Genomic DNA, 26,838 nt, shown 5'->3' on the forward strand with positions numbered 1-26,838 from the left:
CTGCAAGCAGCATGACTTCTGCTGCTGCTAGCAGTGGGGAGCACTAAAGAGCTGCAGCCCACTAATGCTTTGCCCCAATCAAGCACTGCCTAGACTTAAAATCCTATCTTTACAGTCAGGGACTAGAAACATGCACTCCAGGGCAGGAGAGGTCTATACAGAAAGCAGCCTCCTGGTAAATGGTTAGGTTCATGCAGACCTTGTTGAGCTGTCTTAGGTGTGGTAAATTTCAGACCCACAGGCTGGATGTGGCACTCTAGTCCTCCAGAACTCTCCACCAGGCTGCATCCCATACTGGACCTGTTCTGTCCTTGAGTGCTTTTGCCCAGCTGGAATGTGTCCTTGGAACTGCAATAATGGCTCGTGTGTCTGGCTGTAGGTGTGTATGTAGAAACTTCTGACTTCACACAGGTGCAGTAGGTGACAGTCCACCTAAGGTAAGAGTCAAATCGGTTGCTCTGTCAACTTTGCCTCTGACTCTTTGCGCTGCTTCCAGCCCAGCCCTTGGAAGTGTGTGTGGCCCTGGGCTGGGAGAGGCTCCCCATCCCTGGTGTATTGGGCACCTTCTAAGTTTGCTTTTTCTTTTACAATGAGGGGCTGATATTTCTCAAGGTGAGTTGCATTCTGAACTTCCATTCCATTCTGTGGCAGTGTGAACTTTTATCACCACCCTCCCTCCACACCACTGCACACCCAAGATATCAATCCCAGAAGGGAAGTAGAAGAACAGCTTTCCTTAGAGGGAGTAACTCTAACCCTTCCCCTCACAGGAGTTGAGAACCTGATCCTCAAGAGGTTCTCCTCCAGTGTGATTTTCCTAAACCCAACGTTGCCCTTAGAAAGGAGGCGGAGGCAGAGGCTATTGCAAACGTTTTAATGAAAAGTCTTGAACTCAAATCCCTGGAACAGTAGAAGGGCCTTCAAAACACACACACACACACACACACACACACACACACACACACACACTCCCCAACATGGGCAACACACTAAAGCAAGGGCAGGGTTTCTTGTTCCAGAGATTGCAGTGCAAGGCAACAGTATTACTTCCCTCTCCCTATGCCCAGTTCTCTTGCACCACAACTTTGGTTTAAAGACACCAGTCTTGGGCAGCACTGTGACCAGTTGTCTGCCATACCTAGGAGGCTTCCCCAACACACCTCCCCGTTTATAGTATGAGGCTGCAGTATGCAAGAGCCAACCACAACATCTGGGTTCCAGCGCTATAGCCATGGGACAGGCATCAGAACTTGGGACTTTGGGTTTAAGCCGAGCTCCACACATCTTTTTCCTCCTCCTGTTCTATGTCTTTCCTCTGGTTGTGGTTCCTCCTTTTCTGAACCCAAAATGTTTTAGGGAAAATGCTACAGGGGCACTCCCACACCATTCAATCTTTCACCACGAACAGTAGATAAGCTTCTTCCTAAAGGCACAAAAGTAGCTTGGAACAGTGTCAAGCTTTTTGGAGCAGCTACACTCTGCCTTATAATAATGAAAACTGACCACAGGTAGCAAAAGTGTCAGGAAATGTGTGGGGGGGGGGGAGCGGGAGCTGTAGTAGCAGTTTGAGAGAGCAACAATGCCAGCCATTCCAAAATACGCTTTGTGGGGAGTAGTAGGTGGGTAAAAACACACACACACACACACACACACACACACACACACACACACCTCTAGCTTGCTTTCTCCCACCAGCTAGGGTGGTGGGTGAAATTCAGTATGATTCCCATTCACCTCAAACTGGAGTGAAAAAGGAAACTGAGGCAAAATAGGACTAAAAGACAATTAGAAATGGGGGAGAAGAGACTTCACAACGTACAAAAAAATCCCAGCTATTGAAAGCTGCCCTTAGAGACTTTCCCTTTGCAAAAATCTTTCCTTAGCAATGACAAGGGTTAGAAACTTGTTTGTTTAAAAAAACTTCTGAGATTCTTAGAATACCAAATTTATGAGCAACTCCTGGCTAAAGTAAAGCACGTTAAGGGCCATGACCCTTGCCTAGGCAGCAGGGGAAAGGACTCACAAAGGACTCTTGGGGTAGAGGAGGGGCCCATTTATTCAACTCTTAACCACCAAGTTGCGGGCAGAAACCTGCCTGCAAATGCCTGTGAAGTGCAGAGACATCAGCCAAGCCAGAAAAATGAATTCTTTCACCCCCACTGCCTATACATTTCTACTGCTTCCTGCATCAGCTACCTTCTCTCATTCCCTCCAAAGAGTGCCACGGCTGGACCTCCAGCCCACGGTCATGTCACTTTGCACACATTCATTGTCACTTTTCCTGCAATTCATTGGCATGGAAATTTGGACAGGATGTTCTTGCTAGAACATCCATGCGCTTCTTCCTTTTCATCATTCACACTCTGCTCACATATTGAGCCTCTCGCAAACCCACACATGCTGGGAGCTTCACAGCCACTCTCTTTGCCCACCAGTTAGAAACGATGGGGAGCAGAGGGCAGGGGGAGAAACTGGCAAGGAAGTACCACAATGAATTCTTAAAAGTCAAACCGCATCAGTCAAGGGTACATGGAGATGGTGGCCATGGAGACCTCCCAAGAAGGCAACTTCTAGGAAAAGAGTCAGCAAGGGATTGTGGGAATCTTCTGGCTGTGCTTCAGAAATGACCACAGAGTGAACCTCGCTTCTGAGTTCCAGTCCTGCTTTACAGTTCCCCCTTCTCCACTGTGATCAGCCAGAGAGAAGAGCCTCTTGCCTCCAGTCCTGCAATGCAGTCCACTTAGGGGGAGGAGCTGGGGGAGACAGCCTTCCCCCCGCCCGTCAACTCCAGTGATGGGACCAGGTCCGTGCCAGGGAAATCTTGTGCAGGCGAGAAGACTGCTTCCTTCAAGCAACCAGTCCGTCTGGACTTCTGCCTGGCCTTAAGAGTTGAGCCACGGATGCTCCAGGCACTGGGAGGCTGTAGTGCGTTCTTCTGGGATGTATTCCATCATGGGCAAGAGGAAGTCCGTGAACTGGGCTGCTTGCTCGAGGGGCCACTCATATTTCTCCACCAGGACCTCATACAGGCCCCAGTGCTTGAGATTCTTAATGTGGCGCAGTTCCCCTGGGGAAGGAAGGAGGACAAAAAGGGCAAGGTTGATGGAGAGGCCCCATCTAGGGCTGTGTGTACTTTGCGCTGGAGGAAAGTAAAATGAAATGAAAATTCTGCACCAAGGAAAACCAAACTCGTGCCTGGTTTATCTCTTATTTTGTGAAATTAATTCTGGGCCTGGCTAGTCTTGGGGATAGGCAAAGAGTTATTGAACAGTGGGCATTATAGTCAACAGGCATTGCTCACACACTCTAAAGCTGTGTTGTCACAGCCACAAGGGCTAGAAACTTTCACCTCAGGAAGTGGAACATGACGCCCAAAGCCACATTCAGCTTCTATGCTCCTGAGATCTCAGTGTACAATCCCAATCCAGGCCAGCCACCTGTTCCAAAGTCAGACAGACTACATGGAAAACATACCTCTTCTGAAAAGAACATGCAATGTGGCCCTGGGATCATCCTGCATAAGCCCCAATCATCACATTTTACCACCTCTTAATATATTGTCATAGAGGTGCTTGGTGTGGGAAAGATTGCCCAGAGTGGTGGTAGTTATGCTATTAATCCCACCCTGCTGCTGTATAACTGACAGCACACCCACCCTGCATCTCTTGGGGAGAGGCCCAGCCTCCCAGAAGTGAAAGCATTAATATGATCAAAACGTGCATGAATATGCAGTAAACAGAGTGTGCAGTAAACTTCTAGATCCTGTACGCTTTGTGGGTCTTCATGCTGTTTCTCTCTGTGGAGCAGGAAAAGTATGTAATTAGTAGAAGCTGGCTAAACTGTAGGAGCTTCCTCCAATGTAGTGCCCATTCATTTTCCCACAGCAGCTAAAAAAGAGTGCCCCAAAGCAGGGCATGAAGGTAGCAGCCCTCTTGACTCAGCGTCTTGTACTCTGAGGCTCCATTTAGCTACCATTGATAGACCTCTCCTCCATCTAATGGTCCTCAACATCATCAGTGGCCAGATTCATTGAATGAGAAGCAATTGGGCAAAGAGAGAAAAAGAACAGACAGGTGGACACAGCAAAAAAGGCATGCAGAAACAACAACAGTCCCAAATCACTACCCAGATACTCTTAGTACTGATGACAAAGGTTGAGGGACCACAGAGTTCTGCAATGCAGCAAACACTCTTGTACCCTAATGAAAAAGGACAAAAGACTAGCTGTCCATGGCTCTTTGTAGGTGCCCACCTGAAACCTGTGAACCTTGTCTAGCTAAAGAAGACGAGGTGAAGTGGCTGCCAGAGGTGGCAGGTGTGGGTGACAGACAGACTGAAAGTGCAGAGTACATCCCACTGAGAAGTTGGGCAAGTCCAAATGAACAAAAGTTGTTCCACATTACTTGGAATGCAGAATGTGGGCTGCACTTAAACGACCAGCCACTTGCAGAAGAGGCTGCTTGTGCATGCAGGTAGCCTGATTCTGGACAGCCCAGACAACAAATGCTGTGACCTTCATGACAGTTACCACTGGCAGGGTAGGCAGAACCTATTAATGACCCCCCAGAAATGTTGACATGTTCCCAGCCTTAGGTTTCACCACAAACCTGTTTTTTTTTCTGGCCAAAATCTCAGCTGCCTGAACAACTTCTTTCCTTCCAGTGGTCATGATCAAATGTTCCTTCAGCTTCTTGTTGTCAACTTCTCTTACACACATGCTCTCCTCACCCCTCACAATTCCTCCTGACAGCCTTTGAGCATGATACGGATGTGTTGTGGAAGCATCCACTTGGAACAACATCCTCGCTACCCAGAGAGGTTGCATTTCCTAACTTACCTCTCCTGTTGAAGTACTCGCGCGAATAGCGCCCGGAAAGAGCAAAGTGCGGAGGGATATCGCCTAGTAACTCAACAATGTGGGCAATATGATCTGAAAAGGAAAAGAGGAGGGGACATCAGGGTCTGCGTGTCCCAGTCTCTCCCCCCTCCAGAGTTCCAGCAGGCCTCTTGTGAAATTCTGGCATCAACAATGCCTCCAGATTAGAGCACAGAGAGAGATTTAAGCCCAGCTGGCTAGGCAGGCCTCACACAGCATCCTCATTTGGCTCAACCAGTGAGAGCTCTTTACCTTCATCCCTGGTATAGTCCTCGCCCGAGTGTGGTTCAAAGAGGTAATCGCCAGTAGCCAGCTCAAATGCCTGTCAAAGAAAGAGAATCATCAGGTTATGCAGTTAAGGCAGGGGCCGCCTATCCTATTTCACCACATGAATGGGCTTTCCTCTGCCAGACCCACATGCAGTGTTCCACAAGCCCTGGCTGCTTGAGTTCTCTACCCCAGAGGGGAGAAGACAAGTGGCAATGCTGTGCACTGGAACACCTCCCTCTCGTCGAAACCTGGTGACGGTGGTGTTCTGGTGGCAACGGAAGCAGTGGGGCAGGCGGAGTGCTGCCTCCTGCACCTTTGCCACCTAAGGCAGATGCTTCATGGGTGGGCTGGCTCTCAGTTAAGAAATCTCTCCTCTTCCCCATGGCCCGTTGTGACTTTTCAGATCAGCTAAACATCAGGACCTAGGTGGTTCTGCATGCCAGTGCCAACCTCTGGCCAAAGGTGGGAAATACCGTATTTTTCGCCCCATAGGATGCACCGCCCTATAGGACGCACCTAGTTTTTTTTGGGGGGGGGGTGAATAAAGAAAAAATATTATTTTCCCCCCAGGCACAGGGCTGGTGTGGGGGAAGCCCGAGCTTCCCCCGACCCAGGCCCCAGACCAGCCTGCTTTCCGCAAGCCTAGGGAGCCACGCTGGTCTCCCCAGGCTTGCGGACAGCTGTGTGAAGCCCACACGCTCTTCAGCGCACCCGAGGCTTCGGAATGCAGGCAGCTCTGCTTCGCGCCGGGCTCCGGAGGGTTGCGCAGAGCTTCCTGGAGAGCGAGAGGGGTCGGTGCTCTCCAGGCTTCAGCGAAAGCCTGTATTCGCCCCATAGGACGCACCCACATTTCCCCTTCATTTTTGGAGGGGAAAAAGTGCGTCCTATAGGGCGAAAAATACAGTACATGGAAGCCAGTCAGGCCAGCAAGGAAGGCTAAGCCCAAGGCCTGAAATGCTCATGTGGTATTGCCTGACCCTCTCAAGGAGGTTTTTGAGCTGGCATACTCACTGGTCTAAGAATCAAAGGGAAATATCTGCTGCGCATGCGCATGAGCACACACACACACCTCCCCTGCCATGAAAACTTGGCAGAACCAATGACTGACATCTGAATATTTGTTCTATCATGTATCAAACTCAGGCAGGCAGAACAGAAAAGGAGCCATTCCTAGAGTGTGAGGATCTTGCAGGGCTGGCTTATTCGTCACACAGAGTCATGTAGAATCCGCGTTATCAGCTTTTACCGCGTGCTGATATTAAGATGTTGGTGCAAAGAAATTGTGGATTATACATATTATATATGTGTATATGTCTGTGTATCCCAAGCAGCTTAAACTTTTTCTTTTCCGGCAATTGCACCAGCTTTGGAGGAAACTTCATTGAAAGCAATTGCGCAGGAATGACTTAATTGCATGACAAAAACATCACAAGGAGCCATTTTAAAGAAGCCTCAGGGTGGACGATCTGTGAGACAGGCAAGCCAGACTTTTCCCCAAGCCACGTCCCCCTGCCCACACTCAGTGTGCTATATGACATCAGGTTGGGTGGTAAAGGTAAAGGTAAAGATGCAGCTGCAAAGGGACAGTCAGGAGGCTTAAAGTGCACTTCCAATTGTTCCAGCGGGGCTTGTATTCAGCGCCTCTTAAATTTAATGCCAAATGGGTTCCTCTCAGGAGCCCCAGAGCTGCTGGGTGGAGCCGGGTCCCTGCCAAAAGCCAGGCTTCCTTTGCCTGGCAGACTGATTTCAAAAGAAGCATAAAATGGCAAAGCACAGGAAGGACAAAGGTCAGAAGCATAAAGTCTCTAAAGAGTGTGTTTGGTTCAAGTACTTGTTTTGTGTTAGGATTTTAATGTGCAGCTATTAGACTGTGAATAGAGTTGGCAACAAAGGAAGTATATTTATATCTCATTAACCACCTAACATTCAGCTCATCCTGGCACACAGCCACACAAGCAAAGCCTTCAAAGGAACCGGGAGGTATCTTGACAAATAGCAGTCACTACACTGACAAAAGGGAAGGCCTGATTTTTAGTAGGGTAGGAGAGCTAAAAATAATGCCAAAATATTTCACATCTGGAAACCCATGAGCCCCTTTCGTTTCAGATAGTACACGGGTAGATGAGTCTAAAAAGCCTGAGACATAATTTTCATGGCCCTCTCACGGCTATTATTGCTCATTTACCAGAAGTAATGTATCTAGTGTTAACTCTGGAAGTGTATACTCAATTCCGACAAAACAAAGCCTCACAGAGCCAAACCAGGAGGCTTAGTTTGGTCCGAACCCAGAAAGCCTCAGGGAAGGACCTTGCTGCTTTTCAGCAGAAGAGCTTGAGAGGAGCCTTGCTGGATCACACCAAAGACTCATCGAGTTCGGCATCCTGTCTCCCGCAGCAGCCCTTCAGATACCTCCGAGGAACCCGTAAGAAGGGCATGAGTGCAACAGCTCTCTCCTGCTTTAGCTCCCTGGCCACAAGTATTAATTTGAGGCATTATGTCTCTGAAGCTGGAAGTTCCATATGAACATTGTGACTGACAGTCGAGTGCCTTTGCGATTCAGTGCACGGTCAGCAAGACCCCACATTGCCCATCTCCAGGTTTGGACTCGCCAGGATAAAAGAATATGCTTAACCAATGGCGAGATGGTGACCACATTTGTGGACATGTTTTTCAGTTGAAAATCCTAACCGACATCGAGCTCTGCCACCACCACCACCACCACCAGAATATGGCACAAGAAGCAGAAGGAGCCCCGTGAACCTACCATGCATGCTGTGCTCCAGATATCAGCAGGAGTGCTGTAGATGGCACCAATTAGCACCTCCAGTGCCCGGTATTGGCGAGTCTGAATGTCCTCCGTGAAATGTTTGTGCTGAGGAAATTGAGAGTGTGAGGAATATCCCTGTGACATACCTATGTGAGTACGGACATGCTCTCTTGCGCATATGTGCACATGTAGAACCCACATCTCATGCTCTCTTCAACAGCTGGCCTGTTGGCCAATCCAGTGAGTGTCTCCCACTGTGACTACCATTTCCTAAGCCAGAGCATATATGCGCTGCTCACCAAAAGCAGAGCCCTACTTAACCCCACATGTACCTTCCAAAAGACAGACCACTGCCACCATCGCCACTCCTTACTAAATCCCATGTATTTTTTCCTCCTTGGCAGCTTTCCCCAAGATACCAATCCATGTACACCCTATATGGAGCCCTCATTTAATTTTTTTAAGAACCTTAAAAGCTGGACATGTTGAAATTATAAACACATCAATATGTTTGCTGCCTTCCACTGAAGCTTGAGATGCTCAGAATCTTTTCAATTGAAGAAAAGAAGTGTGAGTGTGTGGGGGGGTGCTCTTCTCTTTTAAATTTCCACAGCACAATAAGTAAAAATTGAAGCAAAAACTGTGTAGAGTGTAAATGCAGAAATACACATTACGTGGGAAATACAGGGTGCCCATAGCTTCAAGTCCCCGAACAGCCCACATGCTCCCAGTCTCCTCTGTGCAGGCACCACATTCCACTCCCCATGCGACAGACAGCTCCACCAGATCAGCTCTCTTCAGGAGGTGTGAGCAACATGCGCTCCAATAACTCACCACCCAGCAGGCATTTCCCAGATCTGCTATCTTCACTCTGATTTTGTCTGCATTTTGAGGTTCCAAGGGGTTCACCAGGAATTCAGAGGTACCAAAAGCTGCAGAGGCAGACCAGGGCAGGGAATCAGGTGAAAAACAAACAAAACAGTCCTTCAAAGGCCACTTTTATGGGACATCCAAAGATGCTGAAGGGGTAGTAAGCAATTGGTTTAGCCTAACAGTTGTGCTATTCACATTTAACCACTCAACCGGCCAGCTAAACCAGGTGAAGGTAGCTGATGGGTCTCAAACCCCTCGTGAGTTAGGAACTTCCCCTGCATGCAAAGACAGACTCCGGCAGATTGAGTGGACGAGACCAAGAGTGGGTCCAACAGTCAAAAAGGTAGTTTCTGCACGTGCTGAAGAGGGAAGTGAGGGGCAGATGGGGCTCGTCAACATAAGAAGGTAGCCTATCTAGAAGGAAACTCTGATCCTAAACTTTCACTGGCTTGCAGGATATTTTCTGGAGAAGAAAAAGCTAAGGAGTAAACCCTACACAAATCTGGAATGGAGTCCCTAAGATGGCCGGATGGCACCCTATACACCTCCTTCGAGCAACTCCTGCAGCCGGAATGACCTGAGCTCAGAAGGAGGATATGCAACAGTGACTAATACAGACACACAGGTGATTCTCCTTAAAATTAATTATTTGGAGTGATAAGACTGAAGGATGCCTCCAATTTTATTTAAGAATAATGGTTTGCCTCTGCTATCAGAACTTTAGAAAACTCTGGCCAAAGGGAGAGTCAGCTTTTGGGCGTTTGGGCCTACATGGCTACTTTGTCATCTTGCCCCTGTAAATCCATGAGAGATACTCACTGCTGGGGGAGAGAAGCCCTCCACGTTCCCGCTGGTTAGAGACACCTGACATGGCTGAGCCAGAGAAGAGGGACCCTGAGAAGCCGGAGGTTGCTGAGTCAGGGCTGAAATGGCGGCTGGCTGTGCCTGGTGGAGAGTGCCCGTTGCAACTGTCATAGGCATTGTGTGTGTAGAAACCAGAAGACGATGTCAGACTCTGGGGGCTGCAAGCGAGAGAGCCCCCTGAGGGCTCTGTCCCCCCAGCTGTGGAGACCATGATGGGGGCTCCACCAGGCAGGTCTACAGAAGAAGAAAGAGGAGGGTCAGGGTTTCCTGGTATCATAAGAGAGTGTGCTGCAAACAGCACTGATTGAAAAGGAGAAAGAGAGCTGCATTATATGTTTCTGAAGGGAGAGACATGGGTGAAAGGGCACCAAAAAGGTAAGAATCAGGAGGTGACTACATCCCATTTCAAGAGTCAGGATGTAAAATGTTCAAAAATAAAACTATTTACTGCAAGGCAACTGGGCCCACTTTGCTGCTTCTTGCTAGCATTGGGGGGAAACAAACCATCACCCCTGGGCTTAACATTACATTTCAACCATGGACTGAGTCGCCATTTGTTTTGCTCCAAACAAACCATCATGATAAACCAATCTTTGTTCCTAGCTTACTAGTCATGGGTTGCTTAGAGTAAGATCCCTGGTTCAGACAGAACGCTAAGCCAGGGGCCTTCATTTCCTCCGTGCGCTAGGAGGGAGGAGAACAACAGCCTAGACAGGTACCATCACAATAAAACGTTAACTATGGTTTATTCTGATGGCATGTGAAATGGACCCATGTAAATGCCAGGAACAAACAACAGGCAATGTAAATGCTAGCGTACAAGTGTAGGGGAGGCAGTGAAGGGGCACAAGCTCAAATATTTTAAGCTGCACAAAAGTGTGTGAGAGTAAGTATGCAGAGATGGAGGGGCAGCGTTGTCCAGCCTCCAGACCTGACCACACAAGAGAACCAGCTGCACCCAACAGCAGCTGACTTCCCTCTCCCAAGCTCACCTGGATCTGCTGTGGGCTCGCTGGCATCTCCTGCTGCCAGGGTCGCCAGTTCCTCCAGCTGCTGAAGGTCCCGGAGCCGTTCTGCCAGGAGCTGACTTTGTCGTTTCTGCTTCCTCTTCAGTTTCTTCCGCTTGTTCTTCGAAAGCTTCCCATTCTGGGAGATGAGATGACCCCATGTCACAGCCCTGTTACTTACAATTCCAGGGCTGCCTGGGAAAGTGAGCGGGGGTTGGGGGGGAGCATGCAAAGGAGCCACATGGCAGGCCCTGAGGTCTGGGGTAGAGAAGGGGAAGGGGAGAAGGAGAAGGAACAGACAAAGGGAATCACCAGGAAGCAACTCAAAGTGTCAGTGGGCAGTGCCAGAACCCCAAAACAGTGGGGTGCAATTTCACAGCAAAACACACAGCTTGCAAGAGAGTAGTTGTGTGCAAACAAATGGGGGCGGGCAAGGGGTGAATGAGGAGAAAGATGTAGCAAGAAGAAGGAAGGCATTACATATCTGTAAGAGCAGTTGCAAGAGCAAGTGATAAAAGGAGGCCTTGTGGTCATCCTGTTTCTGGATACAAATGGGGATTCTCCTAACTGAAATGCTACCCCAAACAAAATAATTTCTGCCACACAAAAACTAGCATGTCGAGGAAGAAGGCAAGATGGACAAGGCCCTCCCCACAAAACATTAAGTCTTCTATGTGCAGTTATTTATTTATGCAGGAACGTTTTAATCAAGTGAGCACCCACCGCAGTGGTACGGCCCAGAAATCTCACTGAACACTAGTCTTACAAGGAAACAAGGACTTGTGTAAGGGAAGGGTCAGAGTGAGGAGAAGCTGAGGCCTGAAAGGGCTGGGCCTATAAAAAAAGCTGGGCCAGACCAACTGTAGAAGAGAGTGGTCACTCACTGATAATATATTTAGGGGTGTCAAGAAAATTGTGCACAATTCAAATATTGGGGCCCAACATCTGTTGTGATCCTGCAAAAGCATCGGGGTGTGTGTGTGTGTGTGTGTGTGTGTGTGTGTGTGTGTGTGAAGGCACATTGCATGGAGCTGCTGCTTAAAGGAGTAAACCAGGGGTGGCTGATAGCAGGCTGAAAACAGCCCATCAAGAGACTCTGGGTGGCTTGCAGGCATTGTAGCTCTTAAATCCCAACACCCTCCACCAGTCAATTATAGTGTTGGGAGGGACCCTGAGGGTCATCTAGTCCAACCCCCCTGCAATGCAGGAATCTCAACTAAAGCATCCATAACAGATGGCCACCCAGCCTCTAAAAACCTTAACTTTACTTGGGCATTTGCAACTGGGCTTCCCCAAGCATCTCACTGCTTTCTAAAGCAGTGCTTCCAGGAGCACCATTAACAACCAATTCTCTTCCCTTCTGCGCATGGCTGATTGCATTGTCTATCCCACTGTGATGACTCATGATCTCTCAATGTGGGAAATCAAAATGGGAGAAATACTGTAATACAGCCAGAAGTGAAGTGAATAGAAACAACAGAAATGAAAGAAAGTCAGCACCACCTATTAATTGCAAATGAGATGCATCTGGGAGGGAAAAGAGGGACTCTGAAGGAATAATAAGGGGAAATAAATCAGTTTGTTTTTAAAAAAAACAAACGAACAGAATGAGTTTGGAGAGATTAAGGAATGGAACTGCCTGACTTTGGATGGAAACATCAGTTAAAAAATAAATGGAAGAAAATAAAGAAACTACCAATGGAATGAATCTGTGAGAATAGAGGAAGGGAACAGCCTTACTCTGGATGGAAAGTAATGATCTGGCCGTGCCCATTTTACCATGCAGCCCTCAGAGGGTGGCCATGGGCCATTCTGGACTTCTGCCCCAAAAGGCTTAGCCACCCCTGTAGTAAAATGTCTTGGGTTAGGCCTGGCTGGGTTAAAGCAAGAGCAGGTGCGGGAACAAATAAATGACGTACAGAAACAAGGGTGTGCTCGGTGGCAGAAGCATGAACTCCGGAGAACAGACACAAGGCATGAAGGGCGTGCGACTGGGAATGAGAAGACAAAGAAACCATAATGGGTGTGCGAGAGGACACCATCTTGCACTTCCACAAGCCAAAAGGGATGCAAATCTCTCTCTCTCTCTGTGTGATGATATAAGCAAACTGGTGTTTTTAAGGTGGAAAAGTAAAGCAGGCAGATGGGTGGGCAAAATAAACAACTAAATGCTATGGGATGAGCATATGAATTATGACCCTTTGCCTTTCCAGCAAAGCTGAGCAACAACCAATGCCCTATCCAGCACTAACACAACAGAACAGCAAGGATAACAATGCGGCAGCAGCAACAGCAAGAACCGAGTCAGGAATTATGCGATCTTAAGGGAAGGTTTTTATCTACATGCAAGCCCATAAACCTTTATTGGCTGATTACCAACACACATCCTTTTAAAAGTGTTTGTTTGTTTTGTTCTTGTTTTTATTATGTATTTAATGTTTTATCTTTTATTTTTATGCTGTGCACTGCCCTGAGATCTTTAGATCAGCATTTCCCAACCTTGGGCCTCCAGCTGTTTTTGGACTGCAACTCCCACCATCCTTAGCTAGCAAGACCAGTGGTCAGGGATGATGGGAATTGTAGTTCAAAAACGGCTGGAGGCCCAAGGTTGGGAAACACTGCTTTAGATGAAGAGTGGTATACAAATTCAATAAATAAATAGTAATATTCTATCCCCTTCACATGTGCACATAGAAGTCATGTTACAAAATACCGGCATCATGGCACTTGGGATATGGACCCATCTGTACAGAAAATGCAGGGAGGGAACAAGTCAAAATATACAAGGCTCTGCTGCATTAACCAAAGAACTTCTATCTTGTAGCGGCTTTGTGTCTGGGAAGAAAGCAAGTGGTCAAGCTGGTTGCATTTCCTTTTGGCTGACTTCTAGTAGACTATCAAAAAAAGAACTGGCTTGCTTGATTTCTCTAAGGCTAGCTGTAAGATGTGGTTTCCCTAGTCCAAAACTCTCTCCTTTTTTGTGTTCACACTTGCATGGCTTCTGTACCCCTACTGGCACAGGCAGAATCGAGAGTGCATTGTCCCTGCTTGGGATTTGCTACATAAAAGCCAAAGAGGAAAAACCCAAAGAAGTGTGACGGGCAGCGCAGGTAAGCAAAGAGTGTCCACAGAAGAGAGTGCAAAGTCTTTGGAAATCATCAGATGGCTTTACAAGTTGAAGTGCAATCTTGGAAAAGTGGACAAGAGCCAGTCCTCAGCCAGTCCCAACATGGGGACATTTCAGAAATGAGGAATCAAATCTGGTACACTTTTCTAGGATAATCTGTCTATCAAATGTGTGTGCTACATGAAAATGAAAAATGAATTTGCAATGCTGTCTCTGCCTTATTTGTGTACGTTATGTTTCCCATGAACACTTCTGCCCTTCTTTGAAGCGACACAACTGGAACCACGCAGGCACAATGACTGGAACACAGGGAACTGCCTTAGAGCAGGTCGGACTATTTTGTCCTTCCAGCTCAGTATCAGCTTTTCCGCTTGGCAGCAGCTCCCTGGACCTTTTCCATCATCTGCTAAACATTCCATTTAATGGGAGATGCCAGGGACTGACTTCTGCATAGCATGTGCTTTTCTGCTGAGCTGTGAGCCCTCCCAGAGAGAGGCTTAGGCCAATGCACAGGTGCATTCTCACACTGCAGGGCAGTGCCACAGTTAAATTAACTGTGTGCCACACAGAACGAAGTACAACCCACACAAGGCTGTGAAGCTCTTGCCTCTCTCTGCACTTGGTTTTTGTATCCAGTAAAGGCTGCAGACATCTTTGGCACATGTGAAAAATTGTCTGTGGCTGGGTCCTGTTAAGCCTGGACTGTTGATAAATACAGGTGTGACCATGAGAACCTTGTGTGCGAATTGCAAAACAGGGGGCAGGGGGAGGCCCATCCATCCACACAAGGCCACAGAATACAGCAACAATAATAATTACCAATTCTAAACTTAGTTTTTCCACCACCTTTGAAAGGGGTAGTGGCACCAAGAGGAGACTTACCAGGCTCTCCTGGGGTGCAGAGCTGACTGAGGGAAGAGGTGCACAGATGGAGTGAGGAGAGAAAAGAGGGAGAGAAAGAGACAGAAATGATTCCCAGAATCCAACAGCCAGGAAGTCTAAGGCAAACAAACAACAATCAGTAACGCTGTGAAGATAAATATAGGGGAGAGGATGTGGGAGGCAGCCAGGCTCCCTAGTGAGGGTGGATTAACATTCTAGGCCATGGCTGGTAGTCCATGGCCCACAGAGTGATGTTGTGATTCTTGCCCTCTCCTTTCCTCCCATCAATCATCCTACAAGTCTACCCTGCTTGGCCTTGAATGTGCAGTCACCACTTCTGGAGATCCTTAGCACAGTCTGAGTTCCTGTGCAAATACTCATTAGCGCTGCTTTCTAAACCTTCACTCCTAACCATTAGCCATGCTGACTGTGGTTGATGGGAGCTGGTGTCCAACATTATCTGGAGTGACACACAGCCATGGCCTTCTGTGACAAGTAGGGAGACTGGGGAGAGCTGCTCTACTCAATTATGTGCATGCACACACATGCACTCTTCCTGCACTATGTTTAAGGCTGCTGTCTGGAGATCAGCAACTGCACCAGCCGGGTCCTCCATCTGCTGTCAGAGAGGCAGGAGTCTGGGTGGGAAAAGTGATGGCAAAAGTGGTGCAACTTTCTGACAATTCAGTTGCAAAGGGAGAGTGCAGGTTATATCGAACTCAATTATATTGACAGAGCTATGCTTCAGTTAGGTCCATTATTTTCAGTGGATCTGCTCTTGAGTAGGATTAACATTGGAAGCAACCCTGTGTGTATGCCTGCAATCTCTGTATTAAAGTAGTAAATAAACAGTAAATAGTTGCCAACTAGGGGCCTAGCCTTTCATGAACCATTGTAGCTTCAATTTTTCTGCACATCTTCCCAGTTGACTCTCCTCTATCCCACTCCACAATTCAGTCAAAGTTTTTCCTGTTTTATGCTTTGCCAAGGATTCCCTGGACAATTTGATTTATTTAGCATCGCTAGACTTATATTGTTGTCTCTCTCCCTACTACTCTGATTCCTGCAATCCAACTTCACCCATATGTCTTGTAGGGTTGGGCAATACTTGGTTGGCAACACTGCGATGTATCACCAGCTAAACATCGCAATAGACCAATAATAATCATGATGTATGTAATAAGGATGGAACGAGGTGCCTTGGGTATTTATAATTTAGTCACTGTTCAGTAAACGCAAACACAGGCACTACTGCACTAAAATTAGTTATTTGGTCAATTGGAAAGAGATGCTTCCTTGACTTCTTGCTAAAGTCTCCAACTTTTCCACTAGCCAACCCCTGGTCTTGTCTGTCTAACGCAGAGAGGAGAATGGAGCCGGGGATTATCCTCTTCCTTCTAAAGAAGTCGTGCCACTATAAAGATTAAAAGAACATGGGGAGGATGTGATTATTTACCTGCAGAGCCAGAGGGGGGCGGGCCCCCAGCTTGCTGCCAGACAGTGGCCTCAGCTGCTAGGCGGCGCACGTAACTCTCATCTACACACAGCAGGATGTTCTCTGGCTTTATGTCTGTGTGGATTATTTTGCACTTCGTGTGGAGGTAGTCGAGGCCCTGCAATACCTGGGAAGGGAGATGCATGATCAAATGGGAGAATTCCAGGGTTTTCGAGTACAGAGGTTGTGGTATCAGGAACTACAGAGGTTATACAGTGGTACCTTGGGTTAAGTACTTAATTCATTCTGGAGGTCCGTTCTTAACCTGAAACTGTTTGTAACCTGAAGCACCACTTTAGCTGATGGGGCCTCCTGCTGCTGCTGCGCCGCCGGAGCACGATTTCTGTTCTCATCCTGAAGCAAAGTTCTTAACCTGAAGCACTATTTTTAGGTTAGTGGAGTCTGTAAACTGAAGCGTATGTAACCCGAGGTACCACTGTACTGGGAACCTCAGAGCCTAGAACTTTGTTAACTACCACGGACTGTGTGCATGTGCTCAAGATACAGAACCCTCTTCAAGAGCAGAAGGATGTGTGTGCAATATCAGCCCCTAGATAGAAGAAGAAGGAGTTTAGATTTGATATCCCGCCTTTCACTCCCTTTAAGGAGTCTCAAAGCGGCTGACATTCTCCTTTCCCTTCCTCCCCCACAACAAACACTCTGTGAGGTGAGTGGGGCTGAGAGACTTCAAAGAAGTGTGACTAGCCGAAGGTCACCCAGCAGCTGCATGTGGAGGAGCGGAGACACGAACCCAGTTCCCCAGATTACGAGACTACCGCTCTTAACCACTACACCACACTGGCTCTAGGACTAGATTTGGGAATGGCTGCCTTAGGCCCCAGCCTCTCTTCAACAAATAGACTCATGCTCCTCTGTTCACCTGAATCCCCTCCCATCAAGATGGATGATTTTAGTCTAACCTTCACCGCAATGATCTAGCTCATTGCTTCCCAAACCGAGGTTTCCAGCTGTTTGTGGACTACAACTCCCATCATCCCTAACTAGCAGGACCAGCAGTCAGGGATGATGGGAATTATAGTTCAAAAACAGCTGGAGACCCAAGTTTGGGAAACACTGGTCTAGCTTTCCATATGCAGGGACTGGAGTTTTCTTTTCTTTCATGGAAAGCAATACAACATGCAATACCCCACTGGTGGTCTAAAACTATACTCCAGAAAGAACTCAATGATATGATACCCCCATCCCCAACATACAGACACCTTCATTCCTGCCCAAGTTGTGTGGCTTTTTTGATTCAACCTCCCAGTGATTTTGAATATAATGCAAGTAACCTAAATCTGAGCAGCCTAAATAAAGAAGGGTTGAAGTGATCTTGATGCTACAATAAGATCCCCCCCCACAATTGGATTTAAAATAAATCTTTTTACCTGGCGTAGGATGCTCTTGACGCAGGGTATAGGAAGTCCCTGGTAGTTGGACTTGATGATCCATTTCAATAGTTGGTGTCCTAAAACCTCAAGGACCATGCAGACATCTGGGCAGAGGTTGAGTCAAGGAGACACAGTAAGCTAAAATGATTTTCCTAGGTCTGAGCGATGTATCAGAACACTATGACCCCCCTCATTTCCCCCCATATTACTAATGTGGTGTTTTTAATGTCTTAAAATCAGATATGGAAGAGAAACTGTGCCAGTATTCAGTGAGGAGGAAAACACTGAATACAGATGTTTTGAGACATTCACCTATTGACAACTGGCCACTGTGTGAAAACCATGCAACTTTCCACATGACCACAAAACTGGGATTCCTTTCCAGAACATCTCATTCAATAGCAGGAGTAGCATTATCTGCAGGGAATGACTGCATGCTTGCTGCTTTGTGTCTAATTAAATAAGGTAGATGTTGTGGACTGAAACTCCCACCATCCTTGACAACTGGTCATGCCAGCTGAGGCTTGCGGGAGCACACAGCCAGAACACAGAAACAGAACCATTCATTAAATGTGGCAGGGAATTGTAGAGGACAGGGAGCCTTGCTGGCTTTTTCCATGTCCTCACCTATTCACCATTTATTTTTTAAGAGGCTACATGAGAACTACGAAAAATGGAATAGCAATGAGCACAGCCACCAATTTTTATTTTTAAGCTCTCAAGAAGTCAGAGTGTATGTGTGTCTGCATACTGGAGAAGGTTCTGGTCATCATCAGAAGTGTCACAGCTACTAGCCAATAGATCCCTTCGACGCTGCATAGCTAAAGTAAATGCAACATTCCAAACACCCATCATGGGGGGAGGAAAAACACCTTCCCAGCAAAAGTAAATTGCAATTCATCTCAGGCCAATGTATGATTCTTTTCCGACAGTGACATGACCTGGGCGGTGCAGCCTAACAACAGTTGTGCCTCTGTCCAACAATAAAATAATCATCTGAAGCAGACTGCAACTGTTTATGTCCATCCTCATAGGCCTGATCCAAACAGAAGGTTCATTGCTTGCTCCAACTGTCTCTGGACTGTATCACGTCATACAGCAGGAGGCAGAATGCAGTTCTGAATGCTCCCCCAAAGAAAAATCTTTCCTGAGCATACAAAACCAGAAGTTGGGAAGAAGGCTACAAGGTCAACTTTCTTGTGAATATGCTAACTTTTTATCTGTGTGAAGAATTTGGTACTGCTCTTTGAATGCTTCCCCAACAAAACAACCACACCATTCTGGTCAAAGAAGTAGCAGAGAAAGATTTGTCCTGACCAAGACGTTCACCCAAGAGATACCTTCAGAAACCATACATTTGGAAGTCAATAGTGGCTCCTAACAATCTGAACAGGAGCACCTATGGTTTTCTGGGCCTGCTTGTGGAAGGATACGGACACCATTGATCCCTGAGATCTTGAAGTCATCAATCAATTGGACAATGTTCTCACGCTTGGGGTCACAGGGATCAGAGTCTCGCACCTGGAGAGTAAAAAAGGGGGGAAATGACACATCCTAGATCAGAGTCATCAACAGAAGCCCTTGGGTCAAAACGGCCCACCCTCCGCAGTTGCCAACCTAGAGATAAAAATGCAGAGATATAGCATCTGTGGTAAATAACTTGTTAGCAGGCGGATCCTTCCAAGAAACCCTATATTGGCCAGGCTTCTGATCGAACCAGATCCTTTTCATTGAAATCCCACCACCCACCTTGAAGGAAGATGTGTGGGGCCTATGTGGCTGGAGGTGAAGTACAAAAAAAGCCCCGTGTGAAGAATGGGTAGGTTACAATAGAATCTCTGCTAGTACTCAAAGCGTAGCGAGCTTTTATTAATGTGAGGGAGTCCAATCCCTCACTGCACTATTAAGTTGTACAATCCCAATCACACTTAAAAAAAAAAATTCTCAGGGTTTATATCCCACCTGATCCACTCAAAGAGATTTACAATCTAAATAAAAACATTATAGAAAAGGGGGGGAATAAGTAAAACCACAAAGCAGTCGAAAAAGGACTTTAAAAACCCTAAAGGCAAAACCAGCATAAAGAGTGATAAGTCTCCAAAAGCTCCCTGGAATAAAACTGCCTTTGTTTGCCTATCCACAAGTGAGCAATGATAGAGCCAGGCAAACCATCCTTGGGAGGCTGTTTTAAATCATAGATGTCACATCTGAAAAAACCCCCGACTTGGGTACACTTCCACTGTATTTCTGTGTCAGGGGCCATGGGTATAGCCAGGACTTTTGTTAGGGGGGCAGAAATGACATGATTGGTCAGTTAATTAAGTATTTCTATTCGTTACTTGATGGGGGGGAGCTGCTCCCCCGGCTATGCCCATGGCAAAGGCTCCCCTACAGCCGGGCATCAGAAGTTGAACCAAATTGTCAAACCCATTATTATTTCCAAACAATATTCCACAAAGAAACACTGTTTAGAATAGGGAAATAGTATCTTTGTGTGGGATGGGGAAGAAGGAATGTTTATTAGGAATCTACTTGAAATGTCAGAGTAGCAAACCAAACTCTCTGCTCTGGGTAGCTGCGAGTTGGCAGTGTTAACAGTGCGAGTTGTTAACAGTGTTAGAAACTGAGATATTAAGGCTAGGAGCTAAATGGCACCTTAAACCTGGGTTATGGATGCAACAACGAAATGGCTAGGCACGCTTTTTTTAGAACAAGAACACAAAGCTGAAAATGAATGAACTGCAGCTAAAATATTATGTTCCTTTTTCACATGGTCTAGTCCTTCCCCTAATAAGAGAATCTCTTCTCCAGTCTTCAGAGAGTAGCTGGAAGTGAGGAGGCAGAAAAAGCTCTTCCTTTCCTTCCACTCTGCAGTTTTAATCTGAAATCTTAGGTGCAGTACTGCGCCAGAGCTCAGAAACTCCTTGTGCTAATGAAATTCCCTGTCACAAAGTATGTCTAGAACAATGGGAGTTTTGAACACTGTTTCCCAATCTGGGATGCCCTCCAGACATATTGGATTGCAATTCTCATGAGTCCTTACCAGCACCCAGTGTTTGCTGGGGCTGATGGAAGTTGTGGTCCAAGTCATATGGAGAGCATCAGATTAGATTGGCTAAGGGAACAGAAGACACTGTGTCTGACAGCAAAGGGTGGGATCTAGATAGTAAACAGAGCAAATGGATCCAGGGTAGGGGTGTTTCATCTACTCCAAGCCTAGGCTGTCCAAGGGATCAGATAAAATAATAAAGAGTGCCATGATCTACTCACATACACATGAGCACCGGTAGTTTATGGCTCAGGGCTCCCAAGCAGAAGGGGTTCCAAGTATGCCAAAATCTCACAAACTTCCTCTCCTTTTAGTTAATCACTACTCCTTCTACAGGGCACCCAGAACTGAGGAAAGGGATGGGCAGGGAAAGGGATGGGCAACTCACACATTTCAGGAGCTTTATCTCATCCACGGCTGTCTCTGTATAGTGCACAGCGCTCTTCACCACTTTGAGGGCCACAAAACGCTTCCGCCTTGCGGGGGGAGGGGGGAGACAAAGAAGGAAGGGACTGGTTAGTCCTGCCTCCCCCTTTCCACTTTTTGTTTTAAATTTTGCCCCCCACTTTGTAATCTCCACAGGAGCATCAAGACTTCTCAGATAAAACAAGTTAAAGACATAGTAGTGATTAAATAATAATAATAATAATAACCAATTCATAAAAGCAAAGTGGGAATACTTAACAATTTACAGTAGGAAACAGTAAGTTCCTCTGCTATTAAGACACTTGACTACCATGCCCACCCTCTCCTTGTCCCACACACACTCAGGGACTCCCCCCCCCCCCCCATCCTCATGGGTCTTCCCAAGATCTGTGAACACAGATTAGGCAATCCCTTTACGCCCATCAATTATTTTGTACTTAACAATCAGCAGCCTGGTAAGAAAGGCTGAATTTCTGCCCCCACCCCTTTGCCTCTTACTGAAGGCATTGGCTACTTTGGAATAAAGAAGCTACAATCCTGTGAATACATTCTGGATTTGTATTTCCAGCCTTATCGGTCCTCCTGCTAAGGACTTAGACTGGGTAAAATGCACACAATGTGTGGTTCCAAAGGCTCAAATGGGCTTTTGTGCAAACTAATAACCACAATGACAACAAGTTTAAATTTAAGCAAGCTTCTAGCCCTCAAGAGCAGCAGAACAATCATGATCATATAAGCCCTCAGCACATTCCTCTCTTTTTCTTCTCCTTGCTCTGAATCTACAGTACAGTCATTGAATATGCTTCAGGTTGAGCGTTTTCAAGTTACGCTCCGCGGCAACCCAGAAGTAACGGAGTGCGTTACTTCTGGGTTTCGCCGCTTGCGCAGACGCTCAAAATGACGTCACACACATGTGTGGAAGCGACGAAGCACGACCATCGCACGCGCAGATGCGGGTTGCGTTCACTTCAGAATCCGTTCCGGAGCCCCGTTCGCACCCAGAGGTATCACTGTATATGGTATAAAAATCACTTCCTGAGTATTTCCATTTCCCTTAATTCTTCCTCCCTTATTTCTCGCTTCACATAGCCTCTCTTTGTTGCTCCATAATCTGGCCAGTCAGAAAACACTGCCTTTTATTTTTCAATTTTTCAGGAAAGTGAAGTCCATTGCACTAGCCTTCACTCCTTAATTCTCTGGTAGGGGACAGAAACGAAGCATGCCCCCGCCTCCCCACCCCGCCATACTCACTGAATGTCCCAACAAAGCCAGACAGTCGAAAAGTGCCCCCAGCCGAGTTTCCGCACCACATGGTAGCGCCCGTTGAACAGGTCCCCAATCTTTACCGGGTAATACCCACCTAGCAAGGCAACAAGGGGAAGACAGGTTAATTATACCAGTTGCCAGAGTCACAGAGAATGTCCTGGCCCAGCACAATTGCCACCCTGGACCATGGTGCACCTAGCGCTGGGGTGGGTTACGTCTGGCCCAACAGCATTTGGAGGACTACAGATCCCATCAGCCTCAGCCAACCTGGCCAAAGTCGGGGATTGTGGGAACTGTAGTTCAACAGCATTGGAAGGCCCACAGGTTTCTCAGGTTTCTCACCCATGTTCTAGCACTGCAGCATGTGGGCAATTTCTAAAGACATTAAACAGTTTTGTTGTTATTCTTTAGGGGCACAGAAGAGTGCTCTATTGCAGTGTTTTTCAACCTTTTTTGGGCAAAGGCACACTTGTTTCATGAAAAAAAATCACGAGGCACACCACCATTAGAAAATGTTAAAAAATTTAACTCTGTCCCTATATTGACTATATATAAAGTAATTCTCTTGAATAGGAATCAAATAAACAAAAAGAAAGTATTTTATAATTACTTTATTATGAAATAGTAAGTAAACAGAAATATGAAAAATTATAAAATGCTTTATTTTTAAATCTTTCGAATTTTTCAATTTTTCCCACGGCACACCAGGCAACACTAGTGTGCCGCGGAACAGTGGTTGAAAAACACTGCTCTACTGGACCAGACCAAGGGTCTAGCTCTCTGGGTTGTCTTGCTGGAAACAAGAGCAACTTTAGAAGCTCAACAAGCAGAGGGTATGAAGGCAATGCAGTCTTCCTTTGTTTATCTGCTCTCAGCATCTGGTACTGCCCACCTCACTTACAATTCTGAACAGAAAGCCCCTAATCTGTCCCAGCTTGGGGGAAGAATAGCCTGCCCCACTCCCCACATTGCCCAAATACCTCGGCAGTAATCTCGGGGGTCCTCTTGTTCCTCATCATCAGATCCCAGCTGCCCTCCTCCGATCACTGCAGGGAAAGGCAGGGGGGGTACTGGAGGGGTGCTTGGAGCGTCAGCTGAGCAGGAGGGACTCAGTGGCCTGGAAGAGTTGGGGGGGGGCATGGGGAGAAAGAGAGACTTGTCAGGAGCATCTCAATTCCCAATGATGTCATTTACTTTTTAATTCATGTTTATCCCGCTTCTATAAGCAGCTGTTTATGCAGACATCCCTTGCCTTCTTCCAACCTGAGAGTCACCTCTGGAGAGGACGAACCACATGGGCATTAATTCTCACCCCCCCCCAACAGAAAGTTTAAGGAACTGTAACCATCTCCCACTCTGTCAAAATTCAGAGAGTAAGCCCCTCAGGGCAGGGACCTCTCTCTTAGGTTTATATCGTTTTGTAAAACGCCATGCACATCAATGGCACAATAAAATAACAACACCACCCTCCTTTCACAATAATTTTAGACATACCTACTGCCTCCTAGTCCCTCTTGCATCGTTTCCCCCATCTCCAAAGATACACAGGGAAGCGATTCGGAGTGGCCAAGCATAAAATGAAATTAGCTGGCACCCCTTTCTCTGCTGATCTTCCAGTTCTTGTCAAAGGAAGGTGTGTATTTGGGGGGGGGGGGCAAGGGGAGAAGACCTGCTCTGTTCCTGACGCCTTCCCCAGGGAGAAGATACTCCTCAGAGCAAAGTTCCCAGATCTGGGCGGGAGCTGCCGGTTGCTCTGGCGTGAAAGCCAGGCTGGAGTGACGGGCCCTGGGATGGAGACAGAAGACTGCCTCAGCAAAGCATGCCGGCAGCTGGGCACCTTATCTGTCCACATGCTCCCCTCCTTAGTAAAAGAGGAATTAATACTTTGTGAGCTCAGAACCCTCCTCCCCGCCAGAGCCCAAATGTGCACAGAGACACCAGAGGCGGGCGGGGGGTTAAAAATAGCCCCATGGCCCCCGGCAGCTGCCGCCCAGGATGGGAATGGAATCTGGGCGAGGGGAGCGGGATGAGACCGGCCAGGGGAAGCGGCCAGCCCTGCATGGCCTGGGCCTAGCTCACCAGGAGGCCCCAGGTCCAGACCAAACCGCGGCAGGTGCTCTCTCTCAAGGCTGGCTGCTCTCCCATGGAAAAGAAACTAAAATCTCCCTATAAAGGGAGGAGAGTTTTAGCACAGTTTTGCCGTAGCTTGCTAGTTTCCTATGTGGATATTATTTATTTATTTATTTAATCATGCAATCTAAATCAGCAAAGCAAGATGATCTAGGCCTGGGGTCCGCAAACTTTTCCAGCAGGGGGCCGGTCCACTGTCCCTCAGACCTTGTGGGGGGCCAGACTACATTTTGGGAGAAAAAATGAACGAATTCCTATGCCCCACAAATAACCCAGAGATGCATTTTAAATAAAAGCACACATTCTACTCATGTAAAAACACGCTAATTCCCGGACTGTCCGCAGGCCGGATTTAGAAGGCGATTGGGCTGGATCTGGGCTGCCTACCCATGATCTAAGCTGTGGGTTCAGCATGTTCCCCACAGAACCAAACAACCTATTTTTCCCCCCTTTGTGGCATCTGACTCAGATTCGGAACCAACCTTCTCCAAAGGCACCAAGAAAAAGATACTGTACATCCACCCAGTAACCTACAACACCATTTCCAACCCCCATGGATGGGGCTTCCAGGGAGCCTCATTCCTCTAAAAAGGCCTCAGCACCAGCACTACTCCTTTAGCAGTCACTCTTTTAAGTGGCACTTGCCTTAAAAAGGGAAGTCAATAAACTCAATTTCACAGGCACGCTTGGTGGGGACACGGGACAGGGCCTTCTCGGTGGTGGCTGCTCCCAGACTTGGGAATTCCCTCCCTAGAGAAGCTAGTCTGGCTCCCTCCTTGTTGTCCTTGCACTGCCAGGTGAAGACCTCCTTGTTTCAACAGGCTTTTGGGAACCGCTGGGATGTTTTTATTGTAACTATCTATATTTTTTAATAAATCTGTTTTATAAATTGTATTACTTTTATTAATGTTTAGTAAGTTTTTCCCATGTTTTTTACCTGGACTTACTAGTCTGCCTCAGCCATCCTGGTGCAAAAGGCACCCAATCCACGTTCATGAAATGAGGCCTCTTAAAAGCCTAACACACTTATCATGGCACAGGCTTTTGTCTAGGCAACAATAACGAGCAAAAACCGAAGCTCCTTACTCCCGGAAGCTCACAATAAAATCGTTGTTGAAGAGGTAAAGGTCCTCAAAATGAGCAAACACAGCCCCTCCTACTCAGTGTGCCTTGAAGACTGGTGGTTGAGCCTTCATCATCAGAAAGCTGAATTACTTTCTCAACCAGCTCTTCTGACTGCTTTACATGTCAATGAAGCAATGTAGAAGCGCTCACATGTTTTAAGTTGTAGCAGAAGCTTTATCATCATTTTCCCCCCTTGCCAGAGAAATGGAAATCATAACCATGATTTGGTCTTCTCAACACCCGAATTACTTGTAGTCAAACTGCCTCCACTTAATTACATTTCAGATTATATATAGCGTTATACCTGTGATGGACATTCACACATGCAAACTATGCCATCTTCCAGAGACAAATGCGTAGTATGAAACTGACCGATTTCCTGGAATTTCCACCCTCCAAACACTAAAAGTCGCTTACACGTGCACAGATGCCACTGGCGTTCTTGCAGCTCGAAGGCTGGCAGCGGAGAGCCTGCACGGGCTCCCCCGAAAAGCGGGGCGCTTTAGGCATTGATACCTGTGTTGGCCCGCCCTCTCAAGCCACGATTCCGAACATGCACGTCTGAATCTGCCCCGAGAAGCCGCAGCCAGCCCCGCACTCCCCTTGCGGCTTCCCCAGCACCTGTTCCGCAAACCTGGCACCCCTTCTCAGTCATGCCGGCTTCCTCTAAACGGGGAGAATCCCCCCCCCCCCCACATCCGAGAGCTGCAGTTTCCAGAAGCAGGACCTCTCGGCCGCATTCACTAGCACACGCATCCTGCCGCCGCCCTCCCCCCGAGGTAAGATGCGCTGGGCGCCCCACTCACCCCGTGGGGGTCTCGCTCTCTGCCTGCGGAGCCGGAGGCGCCTTCTCCTTCTTATGCTTCTTCTTCTTGCCGCGGCCGCTCCCCGGGCCTGAGGGATGCCAGGGAGGAGAATTAGCGCTCCGCCTGCAAAAGTTTCCTAGGCAAGCTTGCAAATGGCAGCAGCAGCAGCAGGGACCGACCGTGCAAGAGGAAAGCCCCCCTGCCGCCGCCGCCGCCCCCTCTTCTCTCCCCATGCAACTGCCTCCCCCACCCAGGATGTATCTGCAGCCCCCATGCACGCACCCTCCAGACTTGAAGGGCAGCCGCGCGCCCCCTCTTTACCTTTCTTGCTGCTCATGGCCCCCCCAGCCCCTGTGAGCTCCATCCAGACTCCGGGATGCCCCTTGCGCCTGCGTGGCCCGTCCCCTTCCCAACCGCACCAGCTGCTTCTGCTCCACCACGTGAGGCTGGCGGGGAGGAGACTGAGCTCCCCCCGGGCCTGCCC

The 26,838-nt window shown here is 47.6% G+C and overlaps 1 protein-coding gene across 4 annotated transcripts; it reads right to left on the reverse strand.

Annotated features, from left to right (window-relative positions):
• Positions 1-860: 860 nt before the first annotated feature.
• SRPK3 (SRSF protein kinase 3) lies at positions 861-26,820 on the reverse strand. 4 transcript variants are annotated; one of them, XM_083718953.1, is made up of 17 exons: positions 26,676-26,793; positions 26,355-26,442; positions 23,274-23,410; positions 22,279-22,387; positions 20,990-21,077; positions 18,986-19,073; positions 17,550-17,656; positions 16,123-16,288; positions 14,667-14,692; positions 12,577-12,648; positions 10,643-10,796; positions 9,606-9,884; positions 8,748-8,845; positions 7,911-8,018; positions 5,129-5,198; positions 4,838-4,930; positions 861-3,067 (listed from the first exon to the last, which is right to left on the reverse strand). In XM_083718953.1, the coding sequence occupies exons 1-17, from the start codon at positions 26,716-26,718 to the stop codon at positions 2,883-2,885; spliced, it is 1,911 nt and encodes a 636-aa protein (XP_083575079.1). In that variant the 5' UTR covers positions 26,719-26,793; the 3' UTR covers positions 861-2,882. The 4 variants fall into 4 exon arrangements, with proteins under 4 accessions (XP_083575079.1, XP_083575080.1, XP_083575081.1 ...); XM_083718954.1 differs by lacking the exon at positions 12,577-12,648 and having other exon boundaries at positions 26,676-26,820; XM_083718955.1 differs by lacking the exons at positions 26,355-26,442; positions 26,676-26,793 and adding an exon at positions 23,788-24,115.
• Positions 26,821-26,838: the final 18 nt, after the last annotated feature.

The sequence above is a fragment of the Podarcis gaigeae genome (assembly GCF_964106915.1).
Source record: "Podarcis gaigeae genome assembly, chromosome: 17".
Lineage (NCBI taxonomy): Eukaryota > Metazoa > Chordata > Lepidosauria > Squamata > Lacertidae > Podarcis > Podarcis gaigeae.

Bases quoted from the DNA above. Each gene is read 5' to 3' on its own strand.
- SRPK3 (XM_083718953.1), bottom strand. From the start codon at position 26,718: ATGGAGCTCACAGGGGCTGGGGGGGCCATGAGCAGCAAGAAAG. The intron at 21,078-22,278 runs GTGAGTATGGCG...TCCCCCCGCAAG, and splicing joins TGGCTTTGTTGGGACATTCA to GCGGAAGCGTTTTGTGGCCC. The intron at 17,657-18,985 runs GTATCCTTCCAC...ACCTCTGCCCAG, and splicing joins CTCAGGGATCAATGGTGTCC to ATGTCTGCATGGTCCTTGAG.